The sequence below is a fragment of the Kwoniella newhampshirensis genome, chromosome 5 (genome assembly GCF_039105145.1).
Source record: "Kwoniella newhampshirensis strain CBS 13917 chromosome 5, whole genome shotgun sequence".
In the NCBI taxonomy this organism is placed as follows: domain Eukaryota; kingdom Fungi; phylum Basidiomycota; class Tremellomycetes; order Tremellales; family Cryptococcaceae; genus Kwoniella; species Kwoniella newhampshirensis.
In genome coordinates, this window is record NC_089959.1 from 1,204,439 (window position 1) to 1,231,241 (window position 26,803).

Here is a 26,803-nt window from a genome sequence, read left to right on the forward strand (position 1 = left end):
GGATACAAATTAATGCACCCTCAGTCTGTAGTTGGCTGGTCGCACACATGAAGATCAAATCACGTGACTGATGTTGACGCGCCCCGGTGTTTTAATGATGGTCACCTCTGAATCTGTTACCCTGGCACATCACCACCACACATCACAATCTCTCGTTGACTTCTCCGATTCATCTGATCAAGATCCAATCCTGATAGCGATAGACCAACCACTCGCTCGCTCGCTCGCTCGCTCACTCCTCGGGTCAAAAGGAGCATGTCAATCCTTACTCCATCCCGAGGAGACTTTCAACCCGTCAAAACCACTTTGCATAACAATCCACTCTTCGCTCCCGTCCACCACCCTTCACCGTCATCCACCGCCGTCATACCTCTTGGTGAGATGTATACGAAGACCTCGCGCTCCAGCAACAACGTGATGGACAATCATGGTCACTCGAGATCTACCATCAAGACAGGAAGCGGGTCTGGTGTTGCTCACGATGGTCATTTCGACGTGTTCAACACCTGGAGGAAAGGTGTCGCGGGAACGCAGCACGCGACCACACCGCGAGAAGCGCTCGCATCAGTCAACACCAATGTCGTCGGGAACGGGATCGGATCGGGTGCCAAATCACGTTCGGGCCTATCAGCATCTGTAGCATCGACTTCAACTCTGATCCCAAGACCATCCGCTACGCTGGACGTGTTCGCGGCAGACGGGTCGTCGCGTAAATCTGGCCTGTACAGCGCACAGACATTGTCCATGTCCCGAAATGTCTCAGTCGGAGCAGGAGGAGGGAAACGATCACGCGAACGCGAACGAGACCGCGATCAGACGGTGATCTTGACGAAACGGGCCAAGGTCGAAGCAGCAGAAATGGTCACAGCGGCCTCTGTTTCCAACTCGAATAAAGCGGGGAGACTGGGAGAAGAGCAATGGAGAGAAAAGTGGACTAGAGCGTTTCCGAACCTGATCTTTCATTTTGAGATAGGTGCAGAAGAGGGACCAGGAAGACACTTGCGCAGTAGAGTGATTAGAATGGGTGCTGTGAGTACCATCGTGACCTCTATTGCCCTCTGAACGAATGATGTTGATGAGGCTCTTTTGAAATTGCAGAAAGTCGACCAATTCTTCTCTACGCGTGTCACACATCTCGTTGTCAAAGGTGGAGCCTCACCTCAAAAGGCCAGACCCCTCGCTCCTTCCCGACGCGGTGACAATGTGATCTCCCAGTCGCCTAAGAATCCCTTCCTTGATGGTACCGGCGTGACTGATCTCGTGCACAAGGCCGAAGCTATGAACATGAAAGTATGGACAGTGAAGAGTAAGCATATCTCCACTACACGACTACGATGTCTGAGATCTTTCGTTCAACTCTAACATCCTCGTGTAGAGCTCGCCGAAATCCTCTCGAAAATTGCTCCCATCGAAGCTACCAACAACGACACCCTTTCCACTCTGTTGGAGGACGAGCGTATCCACGGTACTCGTGAGCGCGACTTGTCCGCACCTCGACCTGATTACTACTATTTCAAGCCCGGAAACAAGTACCTTCTCGTCGAAGACGCCACCGGCAGACATCGTACCATCATGGTGAAAGAGTACTCGTACAACCTCAAGGAAGGGCCCGAGTGGCCGATATTGTACGACGGGTTTCTTCGTGTGTCCTCCTCCATGCAAAGCACTGTCCCTGTGGAGAAGGTCAGGGATAGAGCTTGGACGCTTTATGTGGAACGAAGACCTTTCGAAGGTGAACAATCACCTCACGAACTCAAGCGATCCACCTCGCTCCGCGCTCTTCCTTCGACACCTAAATTGCCCGAAGCACAACCTTACCACGACGCCTCGGGTAACAGTGTTGTCCTTACCTCCAACATCGCGTCTACTTCTGCTGCCAACACTCCCAACTTTGGCGGGCTGAATGGTATTGGACACAGCAAAGATCGAGCCATCATGCAGATGTCCAAACGTGTCCAAGTTCTCAAGGGCAACGCACGTCTCGCTGCGGCAAGGAAGACGCCTAATAGCGTCGACTACTCCTCTCTGTCGACTTCCACTTCTACTATTCCCGAACGCCGACATAGTATGGGTAATGGGTTCACACCACCTCCCAAGACATTCATGACGCAAGAACAGGTGATCAAGATGTTGCAGCAAGCTAGGGAACCGGTCCACGATCCGTCCGTCACGGTACAAGCAAGGATGAGGAACAGGGAGAAGGTCGACATGGGCTTGAAGGGGAGAGACCAAGATACCGCTGCGGGGTACTGTGAGAACTGTAGATTGAGATACTCGGATCTCTCAGTGGTGAGTCGTGCGGAGTTTACCGACTTGAACATAAAAGTTGAGCTATGAGCTGATCATCTGTACTTGATCAGCACATGGCATCAAAGAAACATCGACGCTTCGCCACCAACGATGAAAACTTTGAGGATCTCGATCGACTCTTATACACTCTTCAACGACCCCTCCATCCATCGTCGGTCAACATGCGATACCCGCCTTGCACCGATCGACACGAGAAGGACGCAGATTGTCATAAATGTTGCGTGGACATGGCTTCGGACGATGGAGTAGAAAACGATAGTGGTTCAGCTAGTGGGACGAGTGATTCAGAGGGGGAGGGGGAGACGGGGGATGATTATGAGGAAGAAGCAGAAGAAGAAGGGACAGATATGATAGGCGACGAGGAAGATGATCTTTAGTTGGGCGAGGTGGATCTGGAGGCAGAATGAAGGACCTTCCTCAGCTTTGAGAGGAGTAGAACGTTGCGATTTGATGAGTGTTACGTTTTCGCTTGCCGTGTTCGATCCGGATTTCGAGATTTGTTTGTCTGTCTGTTTATACAGTATACCATCGACATTGACATTAGCATGTTCATAGCATAGCATTTTCAGCATACAGTAGTAAAGTACATCGCAGTACAATATTCGTGGAATTGGTTCGGTCGTCAGTAGTGATGAATAAGTTATTGACATGATCATGATGCGAGCTAAGAGTGGGCCCATATACGATTATCATCGAATGCGGACCACAAGACAAGTACAGAGCTGCGTCGTGCGTCGTCCTCATGACAGGATCATGAGCAGGACGTAGTGGAGTAGGGGGATTCACGATGACGGTATGCCAAGGAGCAAAGTACGTTGATTACAGTACTACTGTATGTGGATCATAATGTCGCCTCTTCCCTCTTCTGTGGATAGGTGCGCGTCCTCTCGATACTAGAACCTATCTCTGATAGCCTTGTCCATCATCTCGTCCAACGTCCACTCTGTGAGATGAATGTCCAACGGAAATTTCGGTTCCTGCGGGAAGAGACGAGAGTAATAACCTCTCTTCACCTGTTGTCGCCTCTGGACCGTTTCTTCCATGGTATCGTTCGTGATCAGATAATAAACCTTGACATTTTTGGTCTGACCTGGTCTGTGCTATAGTGATGGTGTACGGTATGGCAATCGCAATAGAGGTTGCCGTCCGATCAGTACAAATCTGTTGCTACGACTGAGTGACGAGAGGGGAATCCCTTGACTTACCAGTCGATCGGTCGCTTGAAGATGACAGGATGGGTTCCTACAGTCACTCATGCGTTATTCCACTAAAGCTCGGCTCGAGGCCGTTGCAGGTCCCACACAAACGTACCAAGCCGTGTTGAGAAAGATGCAGACACTGGCTCCCACCAGGGAGATGCCTTCGCCTGCCACTCCCAGTGTCGCCAACATCACCAATCGCTTGGATGCTGAGTTGTTGAAGTCGTTGGCCTTGGAGATGCGAGTTGCATATTTGTCCTTTCCGTGCAGGACTACACAGTCATATCCCGCTGATCTGACGACTTGTCCAACTCTGCAGAATCGTACCGACTTCAGCGAGATGCAAGTGTGAGGGGGCTTCAAAGTCTACGAGTCGTCACACACTCACTCGTCGAAAGCTTTCGACCACTCCGAACTGCGATACCGCGCGGCACAAGAGGCGCGTCAATTGATCAAAACACGAAAAGAAGAGGTTGCTACAACTAGTTGGGTTTTCCCGGTTGGTGAGAAGGACTCACAATATGACGATCTTTCCTTCGGGTCGATTTGTGAGAAACTCCTTGATCCAGTCCAACTTGCTTGAAGAAGTCCCCTCGATATCGATCTCCTCATTGGATTTACCTTGACCCGCCAGCGAAGCCGCATAGGGTCTCTTGATCTTCTTTTCGGGCGGAGCGACACTTGCGATAGTCCTCTGACTGGGCACTCGTTCCCGGAAGGCCAAGGTCTGTGCTTCTGCATGCGCATATTTCTGCTCGATAGTAGGGTCGAGCCTGATGAGCTCGATGTCTTTCCCAGGGAGATCCGACCATGCTCCTTGACTCTTCGATCTTCTGAGGACGTAGATATCGACGAACAGACGGATCTTACTCCAGTCCATTGCATCAGATGTGATGGGCTGGTTGCAGACCTCGTCGAATCGGGAAGGACTAACCAAGCCCGATGGCTCTCGGAGGAGCTGTGCGTAGGCCGCAAGATCATAGAGATGATTCTGGATGGGCGTCCTCGTCACCACCAGCGTGTGACGTCGCCGAACTTTATCGACCGCTTTATATCTAGCGGTATCCATATTGCAGACGGTACTGAGACAAAAGCTCAAATTTCAGTAATTGCGACGGTGGTGAGAAGGATGACGCATTTCACTCACTGTGCCTCGTCCAGTACTACCCTATAGTAGATCTATGAGAGGATAGAACCTTGATTTTTTTCCGTCGAAGTCAGGACCTCCCACGTCGTAAGGATGATATCCGGCCACGCTAGATTGTCAGGTGAAGCCTCGTCTCTTGACTTATAATGATTGAAAACGCTCAGCGGTTCGTCGTCGATGTCGTCTTCAGGTCCGTCCATTGGCAAGCCGAAATACTTGGGACCCTTCTTCCAATGTTTACGGACAGTATCCATCCAGGTCGGTAGGACCGTTTGGGAACATACAATGAGGGTCGCCCTGGATCGATCTTTCGATCTGCCCGTGGAGAACGAGGAGGATCCGTCGCACGACTTGCTATCGACAGATTCCGAGCAAGAATCGACGGAGTCGTCTGTATCAGAGCCGTCGCGATACACTGAGTCTTCGTCTTCGACACCAGAAGACTGCAAGGCATCAGGAATCTTCGCCCTCTTCCTGTTTCGCCCAGAAGATTGATTCGAAAGTCTTTTGATGGGTTTCCTCTTGATTCCTACGGTGTCGCAATTCAGGCAGTGAGCCCATCTCTGACGCCGACGAGATTCGTCGCTCAAGACAATATCTGACATACCTCTGGCCCAGTTCGATGACACTTTCCTCGTCGCTTCAACCACCGCCAACACCGTCAAAGACTTTCCCATCCCCATCTAAAATCGAACCCATCCTACCAATCAGCTCACCATTCTTCCCATCATCGCAGATTTATACCAAGCAGAAAAGGTTGTGCGAAGCAACTCACGTCATCTGCCAGAATACTTCCATTCCCCTGGACTGGTCGTTCTTCTTGAGAGATGACTCTGTCCCCAGTGATAGTATTGATTCATCCTCCTCTCTCCTTCTCTCTTTCCCACAGTTGAGGCACCGTAGATACATCTTCCTTGACGGAAGGACAGAGCGGGTTCTTCTTTGCGTATCGCGCCAAAGAGCATGAAAGATTTTGGTCATCGTCTTCCCTCTTGAGAATGATCGTCAGACCGACTTGCTGGTGAGGGAACAGGTCTGGTCCAGTGTGTGGTCCTAAACAGCAGGGCTAGTCAGTACCAATGACAAAAAAGAGAATAGGAGAGAAGGCAAACACAAGATACTGACCAGGATCCGATCTGGGGATACGAGAGTAATCTATCATTATGACCACGATCGAGAGCGGTCTCGCTTGCTATGAGGGAGGATACAAGGATGACGCGACTCTGGATCTGATGGGATCACGGTTGACAAGACTGGCGCGAGAGGTACAATTGGGATGATCGAGGAGGGAGGGAAAAAGAGGAATGGGTCAAGTGAGAAGAGATGATGATGGAACAACGGACAAGAGAACGCGAAAGGACAGCAAGAAGCCTCAAAAGGCCCGTGCAGAATGATTCTGGTCCGTGCAGTCAATCGCGCACAAATGAGTGGGACAGCTTGGCACATGCTCAAACGCACTTTGTCAACGATAAGGAGCTTGCTCGGAGTTGCCAATGACTTGACATCTCGGATATATTACAACCACAACAGACATCAGAAACTGGACGGAGGGACGGGAAGATATGCGCTTTGCGATTTTCAACGATCGGGACACTGTCAGATGGTTTCAGTACGGAGCGGGACTGGAAATGCCAACGATACCTGGCGTGGCAGTGAAAGAACAGAGCCAATCGCTGGGTGGAGCGCGATGACTCGGAAACGCAAGCTTCACTCTTCTTCGTCATCTTCTTTACGCTCGAAACTCCAAAGTGGCATCTGGAGGAGGAGTTCATCAAAGACCTTCTCAGTGAGTATGAAGTCGATACCGCCTGGCGGATCGTCCTTGAATACTCTGGGATAGCATCCGCGCTTGAGCTATCGACTTAGCCAAACGTCTGCCTCGATCGTGCCAGATGTCAGAGGGAAATAGACCGTCACCCTTGCAGAAGCAACGTCCTTCAATGGGAGATGATATACACCGGCCAGAGTAAGACCCTGGGAATGAGAAAATAATCTGTCATCGTTAACGCCACACGCTATGACCAAGGTATCGCGATGACCAATTCGAAAACAGGACAAAGCAAGGTGGTACATGATACAGGGGATACAGGAGGAGCAGAAGAGGAAAGAAGAAGACCGCAAGCCAGTCGGAGGACATGGACCAACCACCTGTCGAGTGGTCCGTGCGCTGCATGAACAGATTCAACAGTAGCTTCGCCATGAATGTTGACGTGTAACACCCGCAAGTGACATTAATGGCATAACATTGTCATTTCAGCATCTGGTGATCATCCATATGTAGGTCAAGAAACTGTTCCACTTTCCCTCGCTAAACATACCGACATCCGAAACAATCAATAAGAAGGCAAACCGCTTCAGGTTGCTTCCGTCAATAAGTACCTCACCACACCGCCGACCACTTCTCCAATTTGGACCATGCCTTCCAAGACCTTCACCCTTCTTTCCACTTCCAGCCTCTTTTTCTCTTGCAGTTCTTTCCCCCGTACCAGGTATTCCATGACTTTGGCTGCACTCGCCATAGCCTCCTTGGTCTGATCGGGGTAAGGTTGCAAGACTTCTTCCAGCTCTTTCTCTAGTCTTTCTACATCTTCGTCCGATGCTCGCTGGTCCATATCGACTTCTTCCGCGGCAGCGATACCATCCAAGACCTTGAGAACTTTGGAGATGAAAGAGTCAACGCGAGGAGCAGTGAATCCTCGTGCCGCCAGAGTTCGTTCAAGATCTCGGCCAGTGATGAAACACTCATCCGTAGCGTAAAGGTCTGCTTGAAGAGCCCGTCTCGCATGATCGATGTCGTGTGCGATAAGACAAGTGTGAGCGATCCAGTTGCTAACATCATGCTTGACGAAAGAGTTGCGGGTCAGATTGAGGTGAGCCTTTAAAGTCTTGGAACTGATCTTGATAGGATGTTCTTGAGTTTCAGACGCTGAGTTGGTAATCGCAGGCTTGGAGGTTTGGGATACTGCCTCGAGGGCGGGTTGTCGAGGTGGCGATCTTGGGGGAGCGCTGACACCTACAGGACGCTCGGCGGTAAGAGGAGTAGGAGGAAGAGCAGATTGATTGGTGAGAGCGGGAAGATAAGTAGTTGTTTGCCCATTGGTGGCAGGTAAGCCGGAGGGGAAGGTTTGAGGGGTGATCTTGCCAGAAACTTCAGTCTTGATGGTCGGAGGGAAAGGCGGTAGCGCCACAGGAGGCGTCGCTCGAGGTGGGGCATTTGCACCAGCACTGCTTGAATGGCGATCTTGCGGAGGAGGTCTAGGCTGAGTACTGCTTTCCACCTTGACTTCCGGCTGAACTTGAGAAACAGGATCAGCGACATCTGCTGCATGGACAGCTTGACTATCTTGCGGTGAGGCTTGGTGAGTGTACACGTTGTCAGATGTTAATTCCGGACGCGGTCGCTTTCTGGGTGACGGAGAGTTCACCGAAGAGGCCGGAGTACTAAGAATGTCAGCGAGAGTTCGAGATCTATTCGACTCACGAGGACCCCGTCGCACCATCTGCTGAAGTAGCTGTTGGACCCTTCTTTATTCTGTCTCTCTTCCTGCTCGTACTCTCAGGTGTGACATCGGGCTCCTCCTTTATTTGACCCTCCACTTCCATCTTTTCCTCCTCTTCATTTCTGTTCGCATCTTTGGTGCCTCGTGCCCAATCGGGAAGATCAGGGAAGTCGGCTTCGACACTGCTGGGAACGATCCGTGGAGGTTCATGACGTACAACGGTTAACTGGCCGGCCCAGTTCTTCCATACTTCGAGGTCGGCTTGGTTATCCTGGGCAAACGGAGTATCCAATTTGATTGGCTGACGATGAAGATCTTCGATAGCAGCGAGACCAGAACCCGGATCGTTGAAAGTGACATTGGCGAATCGAGGGTGAGAAGGAGATATGTGGAAGATGTCAACGGCGACGCTGAATGTTATGCGTTAACTCCAAAGCTTTAGTCCGTCCGACGAATTTTGCTCACATTTCACCATATTGAGCGAAGAGGATGCCGATGTCCTTTGCGGAAGCTTCGAGCGGGAAACTGCGACTCGATCAGCAATATTCTGGTAAAACCATCCGAGCTCGCACTCACTGCGTGACGAAGACTGCTCCTTCGCGAGGTTGAATACCTTCGTCCTCGCCATCCACTGCATCTGCTGTTGGGGCAAGATCCAGTTTGAGACCATTCGTGTCTTGCAAATCGTGAAGTAAAGGGGAGATGGGACGTGGCTTAGGTCTGTCGAAATATACCTTGTGCCTTGATGGATCAGCATCTCCTCGTTGCCATGGACCAGGCTCCGAGCTGGCAGAAGGCGCCGGTTCTCCGCTTCCTGGGCGCGCGAAGGATTCGGGTAATGTTCTCTCCTTTCTTCGCTTCAAGTACGAGTTACTTGCAGCGACCGTAGCAATCCTGTCGGCTAAGACTTGACCTTCAATGTTTCCATCTTTTGGAATCCACACCAGGGTCATATGGGCGTGAAGAAATTCGGAGCAGATTCCTCGCCAAAGTTGATCGAATTTCAGAGCTTCCGGCCGGGAGGACGTATCGAGAGCAATGATAGCAGCTTGCGAATCGCAGAAAACCGTAAGCTCGTGAGACATCGGCTCAGCGTCCTTGATAGATTGTTGCAGCAATTCCTTGTATCCTTCCGCAGCTTTGAACAAGCCTCCTAGTTCCGCTTCCAGGGCGTCCCCTTCAAGGATGACACCTCGCATCTTGCTGCCAGACCTGCCAGAGGTTATTTTCCACTCGACTGCGGCACACCAAGCTTCTCCAGCTCGACTGGAGCCGTCAGCGTACCAGACAGACGATCGGGTGGAGCAAAGATGTCGATGGAGATCGATGGCATCATCCCTGTTGATAGAAACGTATTTCGTGATTGGTAGATGGCTGGGAGGCAGTGTATGTACGGCGGAGGTGTAGCCAGAGATGTTGACGGTTGTGGGTGCAGTCAGCACAGACAGATCTTGAGGACCGAATGAGGACTTGATATCCTGCTGTTGAGGTGGGGGTCTTCGGGGCGGTGGAGATGGCACGCGTGGTGGGCGAGGAGGCCCAGCGATGTGCGGCGGAGGATACGGATTGGGAGGCATACGGACCGGAGGAGCTGGTGGGTCATACGCATTTGCCGCGGGCTGGTATGGATCGTAATGATCCTCATAGGGTGCTCGAGGCTGTTCGTATGGATAAGTGGGATAATTGTCATACGGTCTGAAAGACGTTGGCGGTGGGGGAGCCACAGGCGGGAATGGGGGGTAGGGCATATATTCCCGAGTGGGAGGGGGACCTGGGGCGGGCGGGTAGATAGGTCTATCGCCGTACGCTCGATTTGGAGAGTATCGACCAGGTTGCGGTGGGGGAAAGGGGGGAAAACGGCTCATGTTGGAGAGGTCAAAAGTGATGATAAGCTATTCGTGGTGGGGGCCTGTGCTGACTCCTCGTTCGCTTGATGGCGATTTGCCGGGTTATACCTGATGGTATCAAAGCAGGTATCGGATCCTATGAGACGAAAAAAGATTTAGCAAGGAATGGTAACCAGCTTAAAGTGATATCAGTAGAGTACTCACACACAGTCAGTGTCACGGGCGTGTGAGTGGCTTCACGAAGTCAAGCACGATCAGCTAGCGCTGGAGGGTCAGGACTCGAGGCTATCACGTCCAAGAAAGTGTAGTATTCTCAAGCACCAAGGGAGTTTACCGCTGTCCCGAGCGATGGTCACCGTTGGAAGTTTCAAGAAGAAGTCCGGGATGAGAATGAGCATGAACAAGGAGAACGTCAGAGAAGGAGAGAGAGTGTAAGAAAGTTGACTGAAACGATGGACGTTTGGTACGGTTACGGCGATAACTTACGTAACAATTGATTTTGCACCGGTTCTCACTTGAGACCATTGACCGATCGACCTGAGATTGATGTTTTCGTGAGATATTTTCGGTCCATCAACAACATGGCATGAAGACCTGACCAACATGGCCCCTCCAATGAATGCTGATGCGAAGAGGTTACGGGTGAGTTGTCTCACACCGATGACCGAGCGGAATCGGCTGACTCAACCTGCGGGTGCAGACGATCATCATCTCATTTCCGCTGCTCGTCGTCACTTCTGCGATCCTATATCGAAGAGGTGAATCTGTGCTTCCGCTACAGCTACAGCTCGAAAAAGGAAACAAGCTAATTGTTTGGTGTGTGCGTGTGTGTAGCTTATCTTGGAGAAGAGCAACGAACGATACCGAGGAATGCTGCAGATCCCAGAATAGACGAAAGAATAGGACAAGTAGGGGGTGTACCATGGCAAGTCCAGGGGAAAGAGGATTTACACCCGAATCAGACTTCGAGAGATACCGTCGTGTGAATGTACGGCTACGACAATAATGATAATGTTGATACTCGAAAGATCATGCATGCTCAAGGTTGGACATGACTTTCCACGTGAGACCTTTATCTCGTCTCTGATCCGCTTCTATTCAACTCCTTCTCCTGGTCTCTCGAGGACCAGGAATCATGATCGGGTGGTAGAAGGGAGGACCTTTGTTCCGGGGAGGACATAAGGGTTGAGAGAGTAGTTGCACTACGAACAAACAAGGATCAGCAGAAGGCCGCAAGCGGAATTCGGAAGACGCACATTTGAGTAGGCGACACCGGCTCCGAAGCTGTAGGAAATGGTCAGGATGATTTGAAAGGACTGTGTCCGTGATATCGGCTTACCCAGTGGAAAGAGCGACGGGCCATCCTCGACCTGGATGCGCTGTATCAGTATTGACTCTGCAGAAGGTAAGAGAACGATGGACACTCACGTCGGAAGATGAGGACAGATGCAACCACACCGACACCGAAACCAAGACCAGCGTTAACGAGGAGGTCAGCGACCTAGCGAGAGCGAAGATCAGCGCCATGTTCCGAGAGCCTGGCACGTGGTGGGGTCACGGGGGCAGTCGTCATGTTCTGATTGAACCAAAGAGGTCGACTCACACAGTTGTCAAACTGATATATCCACACAGATCAGCATCGCATCTGCACGGCGGTGGAATCTCTCACCTTTCTGGCGATCTGGTCCTCGCTGGGGATGGGAGCTGCCACGGGGGCGGGAGGGGACGGTATAGCAGCGGGGGCGGACATGGTTGATCAGGTCGGGGTGATGGCCTCGCTGTTTTGAGGAGTTCTGCGAGGTCGGTCGAGTGAGTGAATCGATTCGACGTCAGACGAGCAGGTCATGAAAGCAATGTGACGGGGTGTGAGGGAGGACTCGACGGGATCAACCGGGGGCTCACCAGCCTACAGTGGCTTCATCGAATCGGAGCTTTGCGGCGATATCACACGTGGCATCATACTGTAGTGATTCCCCCCGGGTACAAGCTGTCAGCCGGTAAGTCCACCGCTGGTTTTGGCACTCATCGTCCATGCTCCTCCATCCAGTCAAGTGAGATCAGTACTCGTCAACATACCCCTCGGTGATGGGAGACACGCACACAGCTCGTCGGATATACAGAATGCTAGTAAAGTGAGACCTTTGATATGTACCGACCAGGTATTCAGTGCGATGCGGGTACCGCGACGAGGGAGAAGACGCATGGACCCTCCCTCGTCTTTCCAGTAGAGCATCATTCAACGAAACACAACACAACAGCCTCCTGAATCGACATGGCCTTGTCAAAACATACTTTCAACATCTTTCATTTCATCCTGTTTGGGAGACTGTCATCATTCAGTGCATATCTTACCACACATCATCTGTCCACAAGCTGGCGACATACTTTTCTGCTTCCCAAATTCCGACACACACCATTGCCAAACTCGCTTTCGCACCTGAAAACATCAAAGGACTGACCGCTTTTGGAAGACACAGTTGTCGCACCTTTCCACCAGATAATCTATACATCCCCTCTCTCTTCTTCTCGATACCAGCATCTCCTTCGTTCTCTTTCGACTCGTTCACATAAAGCCAAAGGCGCTCGCGATTCAAAGCATTTCAGCAGCAACCATGCCCCCGGATATCCTATCCCCTTCAGTCATGCCGACAACACTCAACTTTTCTCATTCCTTGACGTTCCATATCCTCATACCAAGAGCGGACTCACATCCCAATACCTTTCGTGAGCGGATCGGTCGTCATAAAACACAAGACAAGCTGATATAGTAGACAGAGACCAACACGGTCATTGCTGCATGTGTCATGTTCATAGCGATAATCATCGCCTGGAATCTACCCATCTTGCGAGACTTCATAGCAGCCTTGAAGGTGAGTTCCTGGACTATGGCACACATACTATGTCATACGTACTGGGTTTGAGCAGTCATCTGAACGATCTCCTGCCCGACGGACGCAACAGATATCCAGCAAGCACAGCTCACCACTGCCTTTACAGCTTTTCACAGTCGGCGTCCATGAACTGTCCCATCTCACGGTCGGTCTACTATGCGGTGGTCAAGTCGTATCCATCTGTATAGACCCAAATGACGGAGGAGCGACACACGTGATGGGCTTGATGAGAACCACTCCTAGGATTCCCAGAAACCCATATGTCATGCCTACGTTCGCTCAGAGTTTTTGGAGTCCGTCAGCCGTAGCGACCCTCGCAGCGGGATATACAGGGAGCTCAATTGTCGGTTTCCTTCTTGTCGTGAGTCCGATTTCGAGATGTTGATGGATCGGACTGACCATAAAGCAATAGTTCTGTGCTTGTGAGTTGACAGCTGCGCGAGCCTGATGAACCGGGGCCGATTATCTGACTGTCGTGCAGTCGACATTGTCGCGTCCAAGATCTGCGCTCTGGTAATACACTTTGGTCTTCTGGTTCCCGTCCTCAGAGCAGATCATTGGATGTGAGTCCACCAGCAGTTTCCGTTGATAGACGCTGAGGTCGGCATAGAGCATACGCGAGCATCATCGTATGTGAGGGCATCTTGATCGGACTGTGGTTTGGAGATCATGGTAATGTAAGTTCCCCGCCATGGAGCCGCATCAGTCCTCGCTAACCGACTGACTATACTGCCTAGGCCTTGCGCTTCTACGGTACGTGCCAAGAGAGCCATCCTGGCCTCTATACCAGCTGAGCGTTTTGACTCTCCCCAGTGCTGTTTCTCGGCGTGATGAACCTCTTCTACGTCGTATGGGATTATGTGGACGAGCGACTCTTCGATAAGCGGAATACATCTGATTGCGCTCAATTTTCCGAGCTGCTAGGATGGCCTACCAGTTGTGAGTGGCTAGTCGTACCGTGAAAACAATCATCGCTGATACGAGATGAGAACCGTTGATAGCATGGGCTATTGTTTGGTTCGTGTACGACTCTCTCGTGTTCACTAGCGCGATCTTTGCCGGGATAATGGTATTCAGGGTGAGTCCCGGTTTTCCGACACTAAACGAAGAATCGCCGACCACAGCTGATGATAACAGAGATCGGATGATCAGATGTATTCTGAAGCGTCAGTAGGACGGGTAAAGCTCGTCGCAGCAGGTTCGCTGACGGGCTTGACGTCTCACAGGTCTCACTTCCTACCCACGAGATGACATGGGGAGAGTTGCGGCTGATATCACCCATGTGTCTGCCCTACCGAGAAGGGCATTTTAATGTTCTGATGTTACCTTTGACCCTTAAAAAATGTCAAATCAAGCGCAACACGCAATCGCAATCGGACGATCGCGAAATCGCGATGAGTGGTTATTTATCGATTATAAAATGTTGAGATCCTGTCATGATATCTTGTCTGTTCTTTTTCTGTTCAGAAACATCGCCATCAATCACCTTAAAAGTAGCTATCTCCTGATCGGCTATCCTTTGATTCTGTCTGACTCATTCCACCTCCTTGTGAATATACTGCATCGCCACCACATCGTATCACTTGAAAAATCGCTCAATCAGCCGATTGCGTTCGAGAACTGTTCATAGTCCATTCTGCCCATCTGATCAAATCAGTATCATAATCATACCCTATCAGTCCAGCACATCTTCCGCTATGGAAGACTTGACCAACGTCGAAACATCGGCACTCTCCTCTGCTCTAGAATCGATCTCGATCCCCACCATCTCACCAAGAGCTTCATTCTCAAATTGGGCCAAGACTTTCCACTGCAAACCTCAACGAGTGTTCGCTCCCACTACGGTACTGCAATGTCGACAGATATTAGAACTGGCCCGTAGAGAAGGTGCGAGAGTGCATCCTGTCGGTGTGGGTCACTCGCCGAGTGATCTGGCCTGTACGAATGGGTGGTTGGTCCGTATGGAGGGGATCAAAGGGGTCGTCGATGTGAGTGATTGTTCACTTTTGTGTATCAAGTCTCGCCCTTGATCGAGCGTCTTCTCCGTTACCGAGCACGCAAAGAGTGTCGTACTGATTGATGTCCTGTTTCTGTCAATCCGCAGATCGATCACAAAAAGAACACAGCTACATTCCTCTCGGGAACCGTTCTTCATGATGTCCATTCTGCGCTCGCCGCCGCCTCACCCCCTCTAGCACTTCATAATATCGGTTCAATCTCCGACCAAACCATCGGCGGTCTCATATCGACCGCATCCCACGGATCCGGGGTGACCTTCCCCGTCCTCTCGCAACACGTGAAATCGCTTCTTCTCATCCTACCTCAACCGGGGGCGCCTCTCGTCCGTGCGAGTCCTACGGAGGAAACAGATCTGTTCAAAGCTTCCTTGTGTGGACTGGGAGCGACGGGTCTGATCGTCCAGGTCGAGATGGAAGTGGAAGGAGCGTTCCGACTCAGGGAGACTAAAGAGGCAAGAGGAGTGGAAGAGGTGTTGCACAGTCTCGATGAGATCAAGCAGAGTGCAGAACATGTCAGGGTTTGGTGGTATCCCGACGGAAAGGGTATGATCGTTGGGAAAGCCAACAGGACATCAGATGTGAGTATCGTGGGGTTTTCATTTTTGTGCCATCTGCGATATTCACAACTTCGTCGGACACTCGGACAATGAGCTGATTCGAACGTGATGATGTATAGCCCGCACAACCCACCACCTCGCTCATGGCTCATATATTGGGCTTCCACGTCACCCAATTCCTCCTCTTCGTCTCTCGTTACATCCCCTCTTTCACACCGTTCGTCGGTCGATGGGCGTGGTGGTTATCGAAGGAGGAGAGCGTTGTCGTGGACGACGGATACAAACTGCTGAACTTTGATTGTTTGGTGAGTTGTGATCGAGTTGCGTCAGTCTTGAAAAATTGCAGCAGCTGATTATCATCTTCGTTCGCAGTTCCCACAGTACGCACTTGAGTGGGCAATCGACGCGAAAGACGCCAAAGCTTGTCTAGAAGAGATGAAAGAATGGTTGGATCGCGAAGCGGCCGCTTCCGATGGGCTCCGCGTCCATTTCCCGATAGAGATCAGGTGGTCGTGCGAGGATGATATTTGGTTGTCGCCCAGTTACGGGAGGGAGACATGCTGGATCGGTGTGGTCACTTATCGGTGAGTCGCGCATCTGGTTGTCCAACGTCTCTACCCCTTCCTTCTCATCATACTGGGCCTTCTCCCATTTCTCTTCGAACATCACTTGCACTCGCCATCTCACCAGCCATGGAAGGGTTGGAAGCACCCAACGATTACTGACAATCTGGTCCTCCTTCGTAGACCATACGGTCTCTCCGTCCCCTATCGAGCCTTTCATTCCCGCTTCGCCTCCCTTCTCTCCTCTCACGGAGGCAGACCCCACTGGGCCAAACAACACACGTTGAGACCCAAACAGATCGAAGCTCTCTATCCGAAATTCAACGATTTCGTCGACCTGATCAACAAGGTGGATCCGGAAGGTGTGATGAGGAGCGAATATGTACGACGACATATCGAAGGTGAAGATCTGGGTGATAGGATGTTCAAGGCTCGATGATTAGAGAGCAATCTAGTACATAGGGCTCCTCTGGTCCTGCGCTTCAACGGGAAAGCAAAGAGGTGTCAATGTCAATATCAGGCATCGACATCGATACCACTGTCGATTGTGATTTCGAGAAAAAAAAATTGCTTTGCTTGATTCGGATCGGAATGGATACGATGGGATCTAGAGACAGATACAAGATTACATGATTAGATCAGACTACTAGAAGGCATGGGTTTGTCGTCGTCGTGTATCAAGTTATATCACAATGCAAGGGATATTATTGGGATTTTACAACCGTGCGGGTATGACTTGCAGGCATTTGCGTCTCCTTCTCCATTTCCCGGTCCTTTGGCAAACCCTTTCTCTGATGTCGAAGTTGATCCTTCGCCGAACTGCACATCCCCACTTCGCTCTTGATCCGCTGTTCGTCGATCAATCGCTCAGTTCCGCCAGAACCTTCTGAACTCTTCTCGCATCACTCTCCCTCTCCTTCTTCCTCTCCTGTATTCTCTTCTGCCACGGTTCTTCATCATCCTTCACTACTCCTCCGCCCGCTGCACCAGCATCACTTGTGATTCTTCTACCTGCTGAAGACCGTATGGTACGTCCTAGTTTTCCCAGATCATTCGCTTTGATCCTCTTTGCCATCTGAGGATTATTTCGTAGTACCTATAGATTCATCGGAATACCAATTAGATCAATACCGAATTTCCATGGACCATTGTTAAAGCTTTGAAACCCCCCAGGATCGCTGTCACTCACCTGCACACCAATCTCATATATCGCTCTTTCTTCCGGGGAGTCTCGAAAAGCAGTCTCATGCAAATGTGCTGGCAATGCAAGCGGATGAGCTATTCATCAAGTTCACCAGCGTCCATACTCACTGGTGACTCCAAGCCGACCCAAGACATCCTCATTTTCTTTCTTCGGAGAGCCTACAGTATACAGCACTCAGCGGTCATGCATTTCTAAGTTGTCATACAGAACTCACCCGAAGCATCCTCGTCCCCCAAGATATCATTCACCAGATCATGTTCCCTCTTCTCCGCTCTCTGATTCGTGTGACTTGTTGCCCTCTTCTGTTGGGCTCGAGTCAGCTCTCGGGCTTTGCGATCGTCCCTCATTTTCTTTCCTGCCTCGCCCTATCGAAATGTGGTCCGTCAGAGGACAAACCTTTCAATTATGAAGGGAAGCACTCACGTCTGACTGTTCATCCTCGTTCTCCGAATCATTGAATTCAGCTTGGATGAGATCTTGGACAAATTGGTCTTCGGCCAACCGAACCCTTTCCAGCTGTGCCCAAGAGTCAACATATGCTCATCGCCTCTCTGTCAAGATTTTTTCACCCACGTTATTTGAGACGAAACCTTTTGGGTCGAATCGGAAAATGTTGTGTGCTCCGAAAAGCTCGCCTTGATCTTCTGCATTTCTGGCTCCATCAAATCCCTGATGAATACGAGGTTCAAAAGTCCCGTTGTTCAACTGGCGAGCTCGTTGTTGCTTGTGGACTGGTGTCTTGTCAGACCCCAGCTCGCCTTCCGCGAGATATAAGAGACCCACTCTGCCTCTCATATTTCAACTCTTCGAGGGTCCCTTGCGCAATGAGTCGATACACATCACTACAGATGTGTCAGTCGTCGATCACAGCCGAGCGGACATGAGACATACACAGTTCGCTTCTGACCGATACGGAAAGCTCGGTCCATGGCTTGCAGATCGTCCGCGGGATCTACTACGTCAGTGCTGTTGTCTCGAGCTCGACTCACTCCAACTCGGATCGAAGATGACAACTTTGTTCGCCTGGAGTGATGTGGTCAGCGGGCGCTCTGAATGACACACTCACAGCTGTCAGATTTAGGCCAACGCCTCCCGCCAAAGTACTGATCAACAGAATAAAATTGTCTTGGTTTTCATCTTGAAAGCGATCCACCATTTCCATTCGCTCAGCATTGCCAGCTTCGCCCGTGAGCATGTCGAACGCGAATCCAGCCACTGGGCATCAGCTTGGATCTAACATGACCAGACTTACATGACGACGAAGTGGAAATGAATTCGGCAATCATCTTCAGCAATCGTACAGAATTGGAGAAGATCAGGACTGGCCAACGATCAGCGGAAACTCGCCAAAAACAAGTTCACCTTTATCCTTGGTCGGCTCTCGCCTCCATTGGATCAACAATTGCTCCAGAAGCTGCGACAGAGTCAGCTTCAACCTTACTAATGTATGCTGCACCAGAACTCACCGTCCACTTCCCGCAGTTTTCCGGATCCCTAGTATATCATAAGCTGGCTGTCGCCACAGCTTTCCGGATACCTACAGCGCAGCTTGCACAACATTGTGCTGTTTGGTGTCATAATCTTGACCAGTCTGAGACCAACTCCATCAGTACTTGCGCTTTATACGAGAATCTCAAGTCTGAAAGTACTAACGCAGATTCGGAAAAAGTGCCGGTTGATTTCCCGCTGTATGCGACTCAGTTCCTTGAGATAGCCTTCGATATTGCAACGAGGCTTACAGTATGTTGCGAGTCATCCTTAGCTATGGAAGGGGTCAGGACAGCCAGTCACTTCGTTGCACTCGACTAACCGTGATACAAAAGTCCAAAATGCTGCAAGGACACCATTTGTAAGCTAATTTCGTGCATGTTGGATTGTATTCAGTAATCACTGACATTGGCAACTTTTTGCAGCGCAGAGATGCTGCTCAAAGTCAGCCTAGCCTATGGTGAGCGAAAATAATCACGTACTTTTTCAACAAAACATCTTTCACTGCCTCACCACTACCTGTCTTTTGATGACAGCATGCAGTCCGTCTTGCATTGGTGAGTCTACAGAACATCACCCTACACTCACCCTTTTCCCGAGCCACAAGAGCACGAATCGTTACGTCGCAAGAGGAATTGCACATCTGCGAGAACGGTCAGCATCGATGTTTAGCTTCGTAACATCTATCCAAACCAACCCTCCGAATCGATCAGAGCTTGATACGCGGCAATCTGGCGACGTGCGAGAGGGCAGAACACCACCATGTCTCGTTTCTCGGGCAGCTGTAAGTAAGCATCAGCCCCATCGAGGCAAAGTAGCAAGAGATTCACATACCTCATGAGCAATGAGTCGCTTGTCTCGCCGTAAATAAAAGTGAGGTAGGATCCGTTGATTGACGATGCCCAATCTCATCTGAGGAAGAAACTCAGCTGCAATTCATAGCAGAGAGTCACTCACGATAGCCGAGACGACCTCCTCAGCGGTACCTTGAGATCGATGGCCTTTCTTGATAGGGTTGACGGCAAACGATCTCCATTGCTTCAGCGTGCCAGCCCACCCACGGTGTACCTGTGGAATTAGCTCAGTATTTCGTCAAAAGTACTCACGAAGTCTAGAACACTCCACATCTCATCCATTCGGTTCTGAACCAACGTCCCGGTCAATGCGAAACACGTGCGACAATGGATCTGCTTCAACGCTAGTGTCGCTTGAGCTCGAGGCTCTTTCATCCTGTGAGCCTCATCCGCTATCACAACGCTTTAAGGTTGTCAGCGATACCAGCAGGACAATAAAGACGTGTCTTACGATAGCGGCAGATCCTTGAGATGGCTGATAGTGTTTCGCGCGGTATCATATGACGTCAAGACTGTGGAAACGCTCTGTCATGATTGACTGTGTACTGCAGCGAGATCCGACGTACCGATGTCAAGAAAGCCTTGCAAAAAGGAAGTCCGAACATCTTCGAAATTGTCCGGTTTCCACACAGCATATTCGAAATAGCCCCACTGATGGCCGTAAGGCCAATGCGTTACAAGATATGAGATTGTGCACCTACAGTGTCAAGCTCTCGACTCCACTGGACAGAGCCCATAAGCGGAAGATATCTAAAGTCCAGCGCGGCTAACTCACATTGGCCACTAGGGACTTCGGGCAGACAATCAACGCAGTCGGCCAATGCCGAGGCTCTAACGGAGTGGTAGAATGTCGAACCAGCTTCTTTCGCCTCTGGTGGTCGACAGCAGTACCGCTCTTTCGCATGACAGCAGATAACTGAAAATGTCGCTTGAAGCGCATCCCTCTCGATGATGTCATGCACTCACGAATGCAATGACTTGAATAGTCTTGCCCAGACTATCAAGGAACATCAATGACTGTCCGAAATGAAAAATGAAGGGAATTACCCCATGTCGTCGCCCAAAACACCCCCTATGCCATCCATATAATGATCGTACATGAACTGTGCGCCAATCTGCTGGTAATTCTTGAGGAAACGATTTATGGAAGCTGGCACAGCGATATCTTTGTTATTCCCATCCAAAAAGTAAGGCCCAATCTCCGCTTGTTCTGGGGAGAATGCGAACACGGGTCTATAGAGAGATATATCATCTTGATCGGGCTTCAAGAAAGACTTGTCATCGATGGCGTTTTTGGCTTTCATCCCTTCCTCGGAAAGTTAGCTGGGGATAGGTCAAATTACGATCACAGCGAGCTGACCTGTGAACAACTCCTCGTCAGAGTAGATGCCTTGATCCAGAATATCGTCGGATTTGACCATCTCGCCCCAGGGCACAACAACGACATCATCGTCGTCCTCGTATTCACCCTCAGGCGCTTCCTCTTCATCCAGTAGTTTGGCGTGTTCTTCCACTGTATCACTCGAAAGAGGTTCAAGCTTATGCTCGCCAGAGGTCGTTCCTGATACCGAAGGGCTATCTTCGACACTATTCAAAGGTGTGCTCGGTCGAGGAGGAGCGCCCTTGTCCGGCTTGTTCCCCATCAATCGGTTGATCACCTTCTGACGCATGACCTTTTTATGGTCATTCTTTCCATGAGGGTCAGGCAGACCTACAGGAACGGTCCAAAGGATCAGGAGTCGGAGAGAAAGACATCCATAGCGGAGAGTGATTGCAAGGGCAAACGCAGCTCACCTGCTAATGCGTACAAGGGGTCAAAGTCAAGGATGACCTCTGATAGATACCAAGATCAGCAGAAATCCCAGTCATGTAGGTGTACACTCACGACCTTCATATGTGAGCTCTTCATCATTCACAAGCCTTTGTCTCTTTGGTGTTCTCCTCCCATTCGACCACTTGTCCTCCTCCTCTTCATCCTCATCTGATACGCCCGGTGTCGATCCTCTGCCACCACCAATTGCACTACCTGAAATCCCCTTCCGTTGCGCTGGTAGCCTGGGTAGAGGTAATACCGCTTCTCCGCGTTGCTTTCTCCTCTTGTTCTCCTCTCGTACTTGTTCACGTCTCGCTATCTGTCTCTGAACCTCGGCATATTCCTTGGCAGCAGCTTTGACCTCGAGGTCAAAATCGTCATCGGATACTGCAAAGTGGAGGTCAGTGCGATTCGGCCAGCTGAAATGTCTGTATGACCATCAATCCGCTTACATGGATCAGCTACGCTTGTTATGAAACCTTTCCTCTTCTTCTCCTTCATCGGAGTACTTTGTAAAGCAGCTGTATGGCGTGTGTTGTCTCGATCAAGAAGTGTAAAGTAAAAAGGTATATTTGCCTCCCACAGTTCTTGTGATGTTCACTCGGTTGTTAGCCGGTACGGTGCGAGGTACAGTATGCTCTCATATGTCGTCACGTGATGCATTCGTATACTCGATCGTCGTGATATTTCGGACAGGATAGCTACTCATCATTTACCTATGTCGCTCTGGACCAGCTCTTGAATCCACACTGCACCCAAGTCAGCAAAAGGACCAAAGGAAAGAGTGAGAGCTGTACGTTCACCTTTCCGAGTCCGAATCCTATTGCTTGCCATCACCCCCCCCGTCATGTCTTGGCTTGCTCGTTTACCAGTGGTGCCCCTCCGCCTGATCTCATACCATCTCGCAAGCTCGATCTCGCCGTGTGCGCAAATCCGCTTCGCCAGCACAGCAACCTCCTCCGATAAGCGGAAAGCATATTCTCATACTCTGAAGCTGCCGAAGACTTCTTTCCCGCTGAAACACAAGGATGTAGTAGCTGCTGAAAAGAAGTATAGACTGAAGACGTGTGATGAGCTGTATAAAGAACAGGTGAGTTGGAGTTCATTGCTACAGCTTTATGATATAGTTGACTAGTCTTTGGCACGATAGGCACGATCAAAAGATAAACCGGTATTTGTTCTGCATGACGGACCACCGTATGCCAATGGCCATCTCCATATGGGTGAGCAGAAAAAATACATCTCCGGTAGCTGTCGCTCACCTCCTGGTTGCCAGGTCACGCCTTGAACAAAGTTCTGAAAGACATAATAAATAGATATCAGGTCATTACCGGAAGTCGGGTGCAGTGAGTCAATCGATATCATCACTTATGGTCTTCAAAGCTGACATCAAGCAAAGCTATATTCCTGGGTGGGACTGTCATGGTCTGCCAATCGAGCAGAAAGCCTTGGCAGCTGTAGGAGTGAGTGTGCTCCCATATGCTTAGTCTCGATACTGACCAGCTTCACTGTAGAAAAAGCATACTTCTTTGACTCCAGGAGAAGTTCGAACAGAAGCCAAAAAGGTCGCGCTGGACGCCATTGATATTCAGAGGACGGAAATGAGGGCACTAGGTGTCATGGCTGACTGGGAGGGGGCGAAGGGCACATATAGAACATTAGGTGAGCGAATACACGTCATGACCGTCACTCCTCGTGAAACGCTGATGAGGCTGCAGATCACGACTTCGAAATACGGCAATTACGACTATTCCAAACGATGGTTGAAGAAGGTGAGATTTGGTGGTTCAAGCGAATGTCATTAACATCTCTGTAGGTTATGTCACACATCGATTACGTCCCACCTACTACTCCCCGTCATCACGCACAGCTCTCGCCGAGGCAGAACTGTCCTATAAAGACGGGCACAAGTCTCGGTCGGTATACGTCGCCTTTCCTGTCCAGGAATCCGATATGTCTGAGGGGCTCCTTCACATATACCAGGCTATGTGCGGCGATGTCGCCAAGCCGCTCAGTCTTGCCATCTGGACCACGACACCTTGGAGTCTACCCGGCAATGCAGTGAGTCGTCCCATGTGCCGCATATTCAAGCGCAACTGATGGACACTTCAGGGAGTTGCTGTCCACGCCGACATGGAGTATGTCATAGTGTCTACGAAGCGTGACGGTCTGTTGGTGATTGCCAAAGATCGATTAGGTCCTTTGCAAGAGGTGCTCGGGGACATGCAAGTCCTCGGGAATTTGAAAGGTACGTCCGCTGGTAGAAATTACGACTGATATCTTTGCAGGTTCTCAACTAGTAGGCACCCGTTATACCCATCGCTTCCACCCCGCGTCCTCTTCCGAGCCAAGACCATCGATTTTCTCCGCCGGACACGTCACATCGCAGGCTGGTACCGGTCTGGTACATTCCGCCCCGGCCCACGGACAAGAGGATTACATCGCATTCTTAACTGCAGGTATCTTACCGGAGAGACTACGATGTCCCATCGACGATGACGGACGTTTTACAGAAGAGCTGGTCACTTGGGGACGAGACGCAAATTTGTCGACACTGGTTGGGAAGGAGGTCTTGACCGAAGGGACCGACGAGATGGTCGAAGAGCTTCGAGCTGAAGGAACATTGTTAGCTGAGGAGACGATTGAGCACCGTTATCCATATGATTGGAAATCGAAGAAGCCTATCATCGTTCGAGCGACACCCCAGTGGTTTGCCGACGTTGAAGCGGTCAAGCAGGATGCGGTCAGCGCGCTAGAATCGGTCACCTTTCACCCACCACAATGTGAGTCCACTTGTCTTTAGCAGATTACTGACAAACAGCTCGTAAACGCCTCGAAGCGTTTGTCATGTCTCGGTCGGAATGGTGTATCTCTCGGCAAAGAAGCTGGGGTGTACCCATACCCGTACTCTTCGATCACGATGGCCAACCCATCATGGATAGCGAGACCCTCACCCACATCATCAATGTTCTGGAGAAGAAAGGGGTAGATCATTGGTGGAACGGACCGGTAGAAGACTTCATTCCCTTGTCTCATCAGGATCAACGTCTATCGAGGGGCTATGACACTCTCGATGTGTGGTTCGATAGTGGATCTTCCTGGACTATGTTGCAAGAGGCCAACCTACGCGCAAGCTCCCATCCTCTCGCTGACGTTTACCTCGAGGGCTCGGATCAACATCGTGGCTGGTTTCAGTCGTCTCTTTTGACCAAACTTATCAGCTCGGGTGATGATCGCAGAGCACCATATGAAAACGTGATCACTCATGGTTTCGTCATGGATGAGGATGGAGAAAAGATGAGCAAATCAGCGGGTAATGGACTGTCTCCGATGGAAGTGATACATGGGCAGGATGTGAGCGCGTGGTGTCAAGCGCCCAGCTGACTTGCAGAACTCCCCGGCGTACGGCGCAGACATCCTGCGACTCTGGGCAGCATCGGTAGATTACACCAATGACTCGTCCATTGGACCCTCATCGATCTCACATGCTAGTGAGGCTATTCGGAAGCTGCGGAGTACCACTCGATTTCTACTCGCCAACACCGCAGACTCGCAATTGCAATCTCCCAGGGACGCTCCACTTCGCTTGGTAGGTTCACGTGGCCCAGCGGTGGCTGACCAATAGATTGATCGATACGTGTTGCATGAGTTGTCAAGTCTGGAGGAGTCTGCGAAGGAAGGTTATGAAGCATTCGCTTTCAACAAAGGTATGTCCGAGATCCAAAGTCTCTGCTGAGGTGGATAGTCCTCAATGCAACTTCGGCATTCGCGTCTTCCACTCTTTCTGCTCTGTATTTCGATATCATCAAGGACACGCTGTATTGTGACTCGGCCGACAGCGTAACTCGCCAAACTGTGATTGCCGTTTTGCACCATGTGAGTCGTAAACCCAATCGAAGTGGCGACCGCTCGGCCTGCTGACAAGTCTAGACCCTCGCCCGGTTGACCCAAATTATCGCTCCTATCACGCCCCATCTTGCCGAAGAATTATACGAGCATTCGGCCGCGGGCGGCACGGAATCGTCGGTCTTCCTCGAAACGTGGCAACCTGATGTGAGTGTTTTATCGAGCGGCCAAGATGTTGATGAAAGAAGATTGCTTGGCTCGATGGATCTGTGAAACACGACATGTCAACCTTGCTGGCCATCCGAGCAAGGGTGCAGAGATTGACGGAAGATGCGCGGTCAGCGAAGTGAGCACAGATGACAAATCCACATTGGCTAAAACTGACTTCCGCCGTAGAAGCATAAAGACTTCAAGTCAAGCCGATCTATACATCCAGGCACAGCGTAGTGGTTCGCGGGAATCGGAATTGTTAAATGAACATGGTACGTCGTACGTCTGCCAACTCTGTTCCGTTTCGTTTCCCTGTGTCTTACGGTAATTTACTGAGCTGATTACCTATGTAGTGACGACGCTTGCCGGATTGTTTGGTGTTTCCCGAGTGGAGTTGGGTCCGCCTCCTTCGCCAAAGACTGAATCGAGTTGGAGGAACACCGCGGATCTGACGCTTGATTCGGACACGCTGAGTCTCACATTGTCGCCGTCTAGCCATCATCAATGTCCACGGTGTTGGTTGCACAATGCCAAGGAGGAGGATCACCTGTGTGACAGGTGCGAGAGCGTCGTATCTGGGATTGATTCATAGATGCCATGCACAGTGTCCCCGAAAAGAGAATGAAGGTTACGTCCGCCACTCCATTTGGTTTTCGATTCAATACGGAGACGAAACTTTGAATCAGAGGCATCGCACATCTGCTAAGAATTGGGTCCGGCACACGGTGAGAGCAGAGTGAGAATGAGCCAATGTGACTCGAGCGTGTTAGCGAGTCGAGCGTCGAGCGTCATCATCATTCATCGTACTCTCTAGATTGAATTTGGTGCCGAAAGACAAAACAAAAGTTAAGGCATGTCCTCTTCTTTTCTTTCTTTGTTTGGCTCGGCCATGTCGGACAGATCTGCGTGTTGAAGATTCGGTGCATGGTGAGTGAGTCATGAGGTGGTGACCGACTGTGGATCATGGTGATGACGATTGTTATGACTATACGATGCCAGAGGTGATGAATATGCGCCAAGGTGAGGTTCGCTGGAATCGGGGCCTTTGGAAACAAAGCCAAAAACAGGACAATGCATATGAGCCCGTTTGCAGGATTCTCAAGAGTTGATCTCGAATGACCACAAGTGGTAACCAACGGGTCAGGGAATGACATCATTCCTCTTCAGGGCAAAAAGGAGGATCACGACACACAAAACATGAGGGGGCAGTTTTGATTGCAAGCGATGTGAGGTCGCAAAAAAGTCAAGCCAATTGGCAAGAAGGTAGGTAAGCTTTGCTGGAATCAGGTCGGGGGATTAAACAGGTACCGTACGGGGTCATCCTCCCTACAGCGACATAGAACACTAGAGATGAGA

The 26,803-nt window shown here is 50.6% G+C and overlaps 9 protein-coding genes across 9 annotated transcripts; 5 read left to right on the forward strand and 4 right to left on the reverse strand.

The window, feature by feature from the left end:
• Positions 1 to 255: 255 nt before the first annotated feature.
• On the forward strand, positions 256 to 2,687 carry IAR55_003006 (uncharacterized protein; the record flags this gene model as incomplete). Its single annotated transcript, XM_066946116.1, has 4 exons — positions 256 to 1,029; positions 1,099 to 1,306; positions 1,376 to 2,289; positions 2,361 to 2,687. The coding sequence occupies 4 exons, from the start codon at positions 256 to 258 to the stop codon at positions 2,685 to 2,687; spliced, it is 2,223 nt and encodes a 740-aa protein (XP_066803617.1).
• A 516-nt stretch (positions 2,688 to 3,203) lies between these two features.
• On the reverse strand, positions 3,204 to 5,818 carry IAR55_003007 (uncharacterized protein; the record flags this gene model as incomplete). Its single annotated transcript, XM_066946117.1, has 10 exons — positions 3,204 to 3,410; positions 3,516 to 3,552; positions 3,622 to 3,822; positions 3,898 to 3,924; positions 4,028 to 4,591; positions 4,657 to 4,677; positions 4,741 to 5,339; positions 5,432 to 5,489; positions 5,544 to 5,709; positions 5,782 to 5,818. The coding sequence occupies 10 exons, from the start codon at positions 5,816 to 5,818 to the stop codon at positions 3,204 to 3,206; spliced, it is 1,917 nt and encodes a 638-aa protein (XP_066803618.1).
• A 1,192-nt stretch (positions 5,819 to 7,010) lies between these two features.
• IAR55_003008 (uncharacterized protein) lies at positions 7,011 to 10,021 on the reverse strand (the record flags this gene model as incomplete). Its single annotated transcript, XM_066946118.1, has 4 exons — positions 7,011 to 7,995; positions 8,138 to 8,566; positions 8,622 to 8,681; positions 8,733 to 10,021. The coding sequence occupies 4 exons, from the start codon at positions 10,019 to 10,021 to the stop codon at positions 7,011 to 7,013; spliced, it is 2,763 nt and encodes a 920-aa protein (XP_066803619.1).
• Positions 10,022 to 10,606: 585 nt separating this feature from the next.
• On the forward strand, positions 10,607 to 10,989 carry IAR55_003009 (uncharacterized protein; the record flags this gene model as incomplete). The annotated part of the gene is made up of 3 exons (XM_066946119.1): positions 10,607 to 10,645; positions 10,704 to 10,761; positions 10,838 to 10,989. The coding sequence occupies 3 exons, from the start codon at positions 10,607 to 10,609 to the stop codon at positions 10,987 to 10,989; spliced, it is 249 nt and encodes an 82-aa protein (XP_066803620.1).
• Positions 10,990 to 11,136: 147 nt separating this feature from the next.
• On the reverse strand, positions 11,137 to 11,753 carry IAR55_003010 (uncharacterized protein; the record flags this gene model as incomplete). Its single annotated transcript, XM_066946120.1, has 6 exons — positions 11,137 to 11,205; positions 11,260 to 11,287; positions 11,343 to 11,373; positions 11,432 to 11,504; positions 11,607 to 11,618; positions 11,673 to 11,753. 6 exons carry the CDS (start codon positions 11,751 to 11,753, stop codon positions 11,137 to 11,139), a joined length of 294 nt encoding a protein of 97 aa, XP_066803621.1.
• Positions 11,754 to 12,615: 862 nt separating this feature from the next.
• IAR55_003011 (uncharacterized protein) lies at positions 12,616 to 14,145 on the forward strand (the record flags this gene model as incomplete). Its single annotated transcript, XM_066946121.1, has 11 exons — positions 12,616 to 12,727; positions 12,779 to 12,873; positions 13,001 to 13,255; positions 13,307 to 13,316; positions 13,376 to 13,457; positions 13,505 to 13,571; positions 13,632 to 13,647; positions 13,708 to 13,833; positions 13,896 to 13,972; positions 14,032 to 14,060; positions 14,121 to 14,145. The coding sequence occupies 11 exons, from the start codon at positions 12,616 to 12,618 to the stop codon at positions 14,143 to 14,145; spliced, it is 894 nt and encodes a 297-aa protein (XP_066803622.1).
• Positions 14,146 to 14,591: 446 nt separating this feature from the next.
• IAR55_003012 (uncharacterized protein) lies at positions 14,592 to 16,471 on the forward strand (the record flags this gene model as incomplete). Its single annotated transcript, XM_066946122.1, has 5 exons — positions 14,592 to 14,882; positions 14,999 to 15,490; positions 15,589 to 15,774; positions 15,842 to 16,053; positions 16,216 to 16,471. The coding sequence occupies 5 exons, from the start codon at positions 14,592 to 14,594 to the stop codon at positions 16,469 to 16,471; spliced, it is 1,437 nt and encodes a 478-aa protein (XP_066803623.1).
• A 420-nt stretch (positions 16,472 to 16,891) lies between these two features.
• IAR55_003013 (uncharacterized protein) lies at positions 16,892 to 21,892 on the reverse strand (the record flags this gene model as incomplete). The annotated part of the gene is made up of 33 exons (XM_066946123.1): positions 16,892 to 17,128; positions 17,222 to 17,289; positions 17,344 to 17,394; positions 17,451 to 17,601; positions 17,660 to 17,752; positions 17,810 to 17,967; positions 18,020 to 18,078; positions 18,128 to 18,167; positions 18,226 to 18,259; positions 18,303 to 18,451; positions 18,599 to 18,650; positions 18,703 to 18,730; positions 18,778 to 18,827; positions 18,890 to 18,922; positions 18,976 to 18,998; positions 19,047 to 19,068; positions 19,132 to 19,159; positions 19,207 to 19,239; positions 19,313 to 19,367; positions 19,422 to 19,506; positions 19,559 to 19,636; positions 19,682 to 19,762; positions 19,831 to 19,981; positions 20,030 to 20,090; positions 20,145 to 20,229; positions 20,280 to 20,300; positions 20,354 to 20,494; positions 20,545 to 20,575; positions 20,626 to 20,884; positions 20,939 to 21,289; positions 21,373 to 21,411; positions 21,464 to 21,778; positions 21,844 to 21,892. 33 exons carry the CDS (start codon positions 21,890 to 21,892, stop codon positions 16,892 to 16,894), a joined length of 3,111 nt encoding a protein of 1,036 aa, XP_066803624.1.
• Positions 21,893 to 22,238: 346 nt separating this feature from the next.
• IAR55_003014 (isoleucine-tRNA ligase) lies at positions 22,239 to 26,039 on the forward strand (the record flags this gene model as incomplete). Its single annotated transcript, XM_066946124.1, has 16 exons — positions 22,239 to 22,481; positions 22,542 to 22,614; positions 22,668 to 22,737; positions 22,791 to 22,854; positions 22,906 to 23,053; positions 23,110 to 23,163; positions 23,208 to 23,452; positions 23,504 to 23,639; positions 23,695 to 24,174; positions 24,231 to 24,727; positions 24,783 to 24,980; positions 25,118 to 25,267; positions 25,322 to 25,444; positions 25,555 to 25,583; positions 25,634 to 25,719; positions 25,801 to 26,039. The coding sequence occupies 16 exons, from the start codon at positions 22,239 to 22,241 to the stop codon at positions 26,037 to 26,039; spliced, it is 2,835 nt and encodes a 944-aa protein (XP_066803625.1).
• Between the last annotated feature and the right edge of the window lie 764 nt (positions 26,040 to 26,803).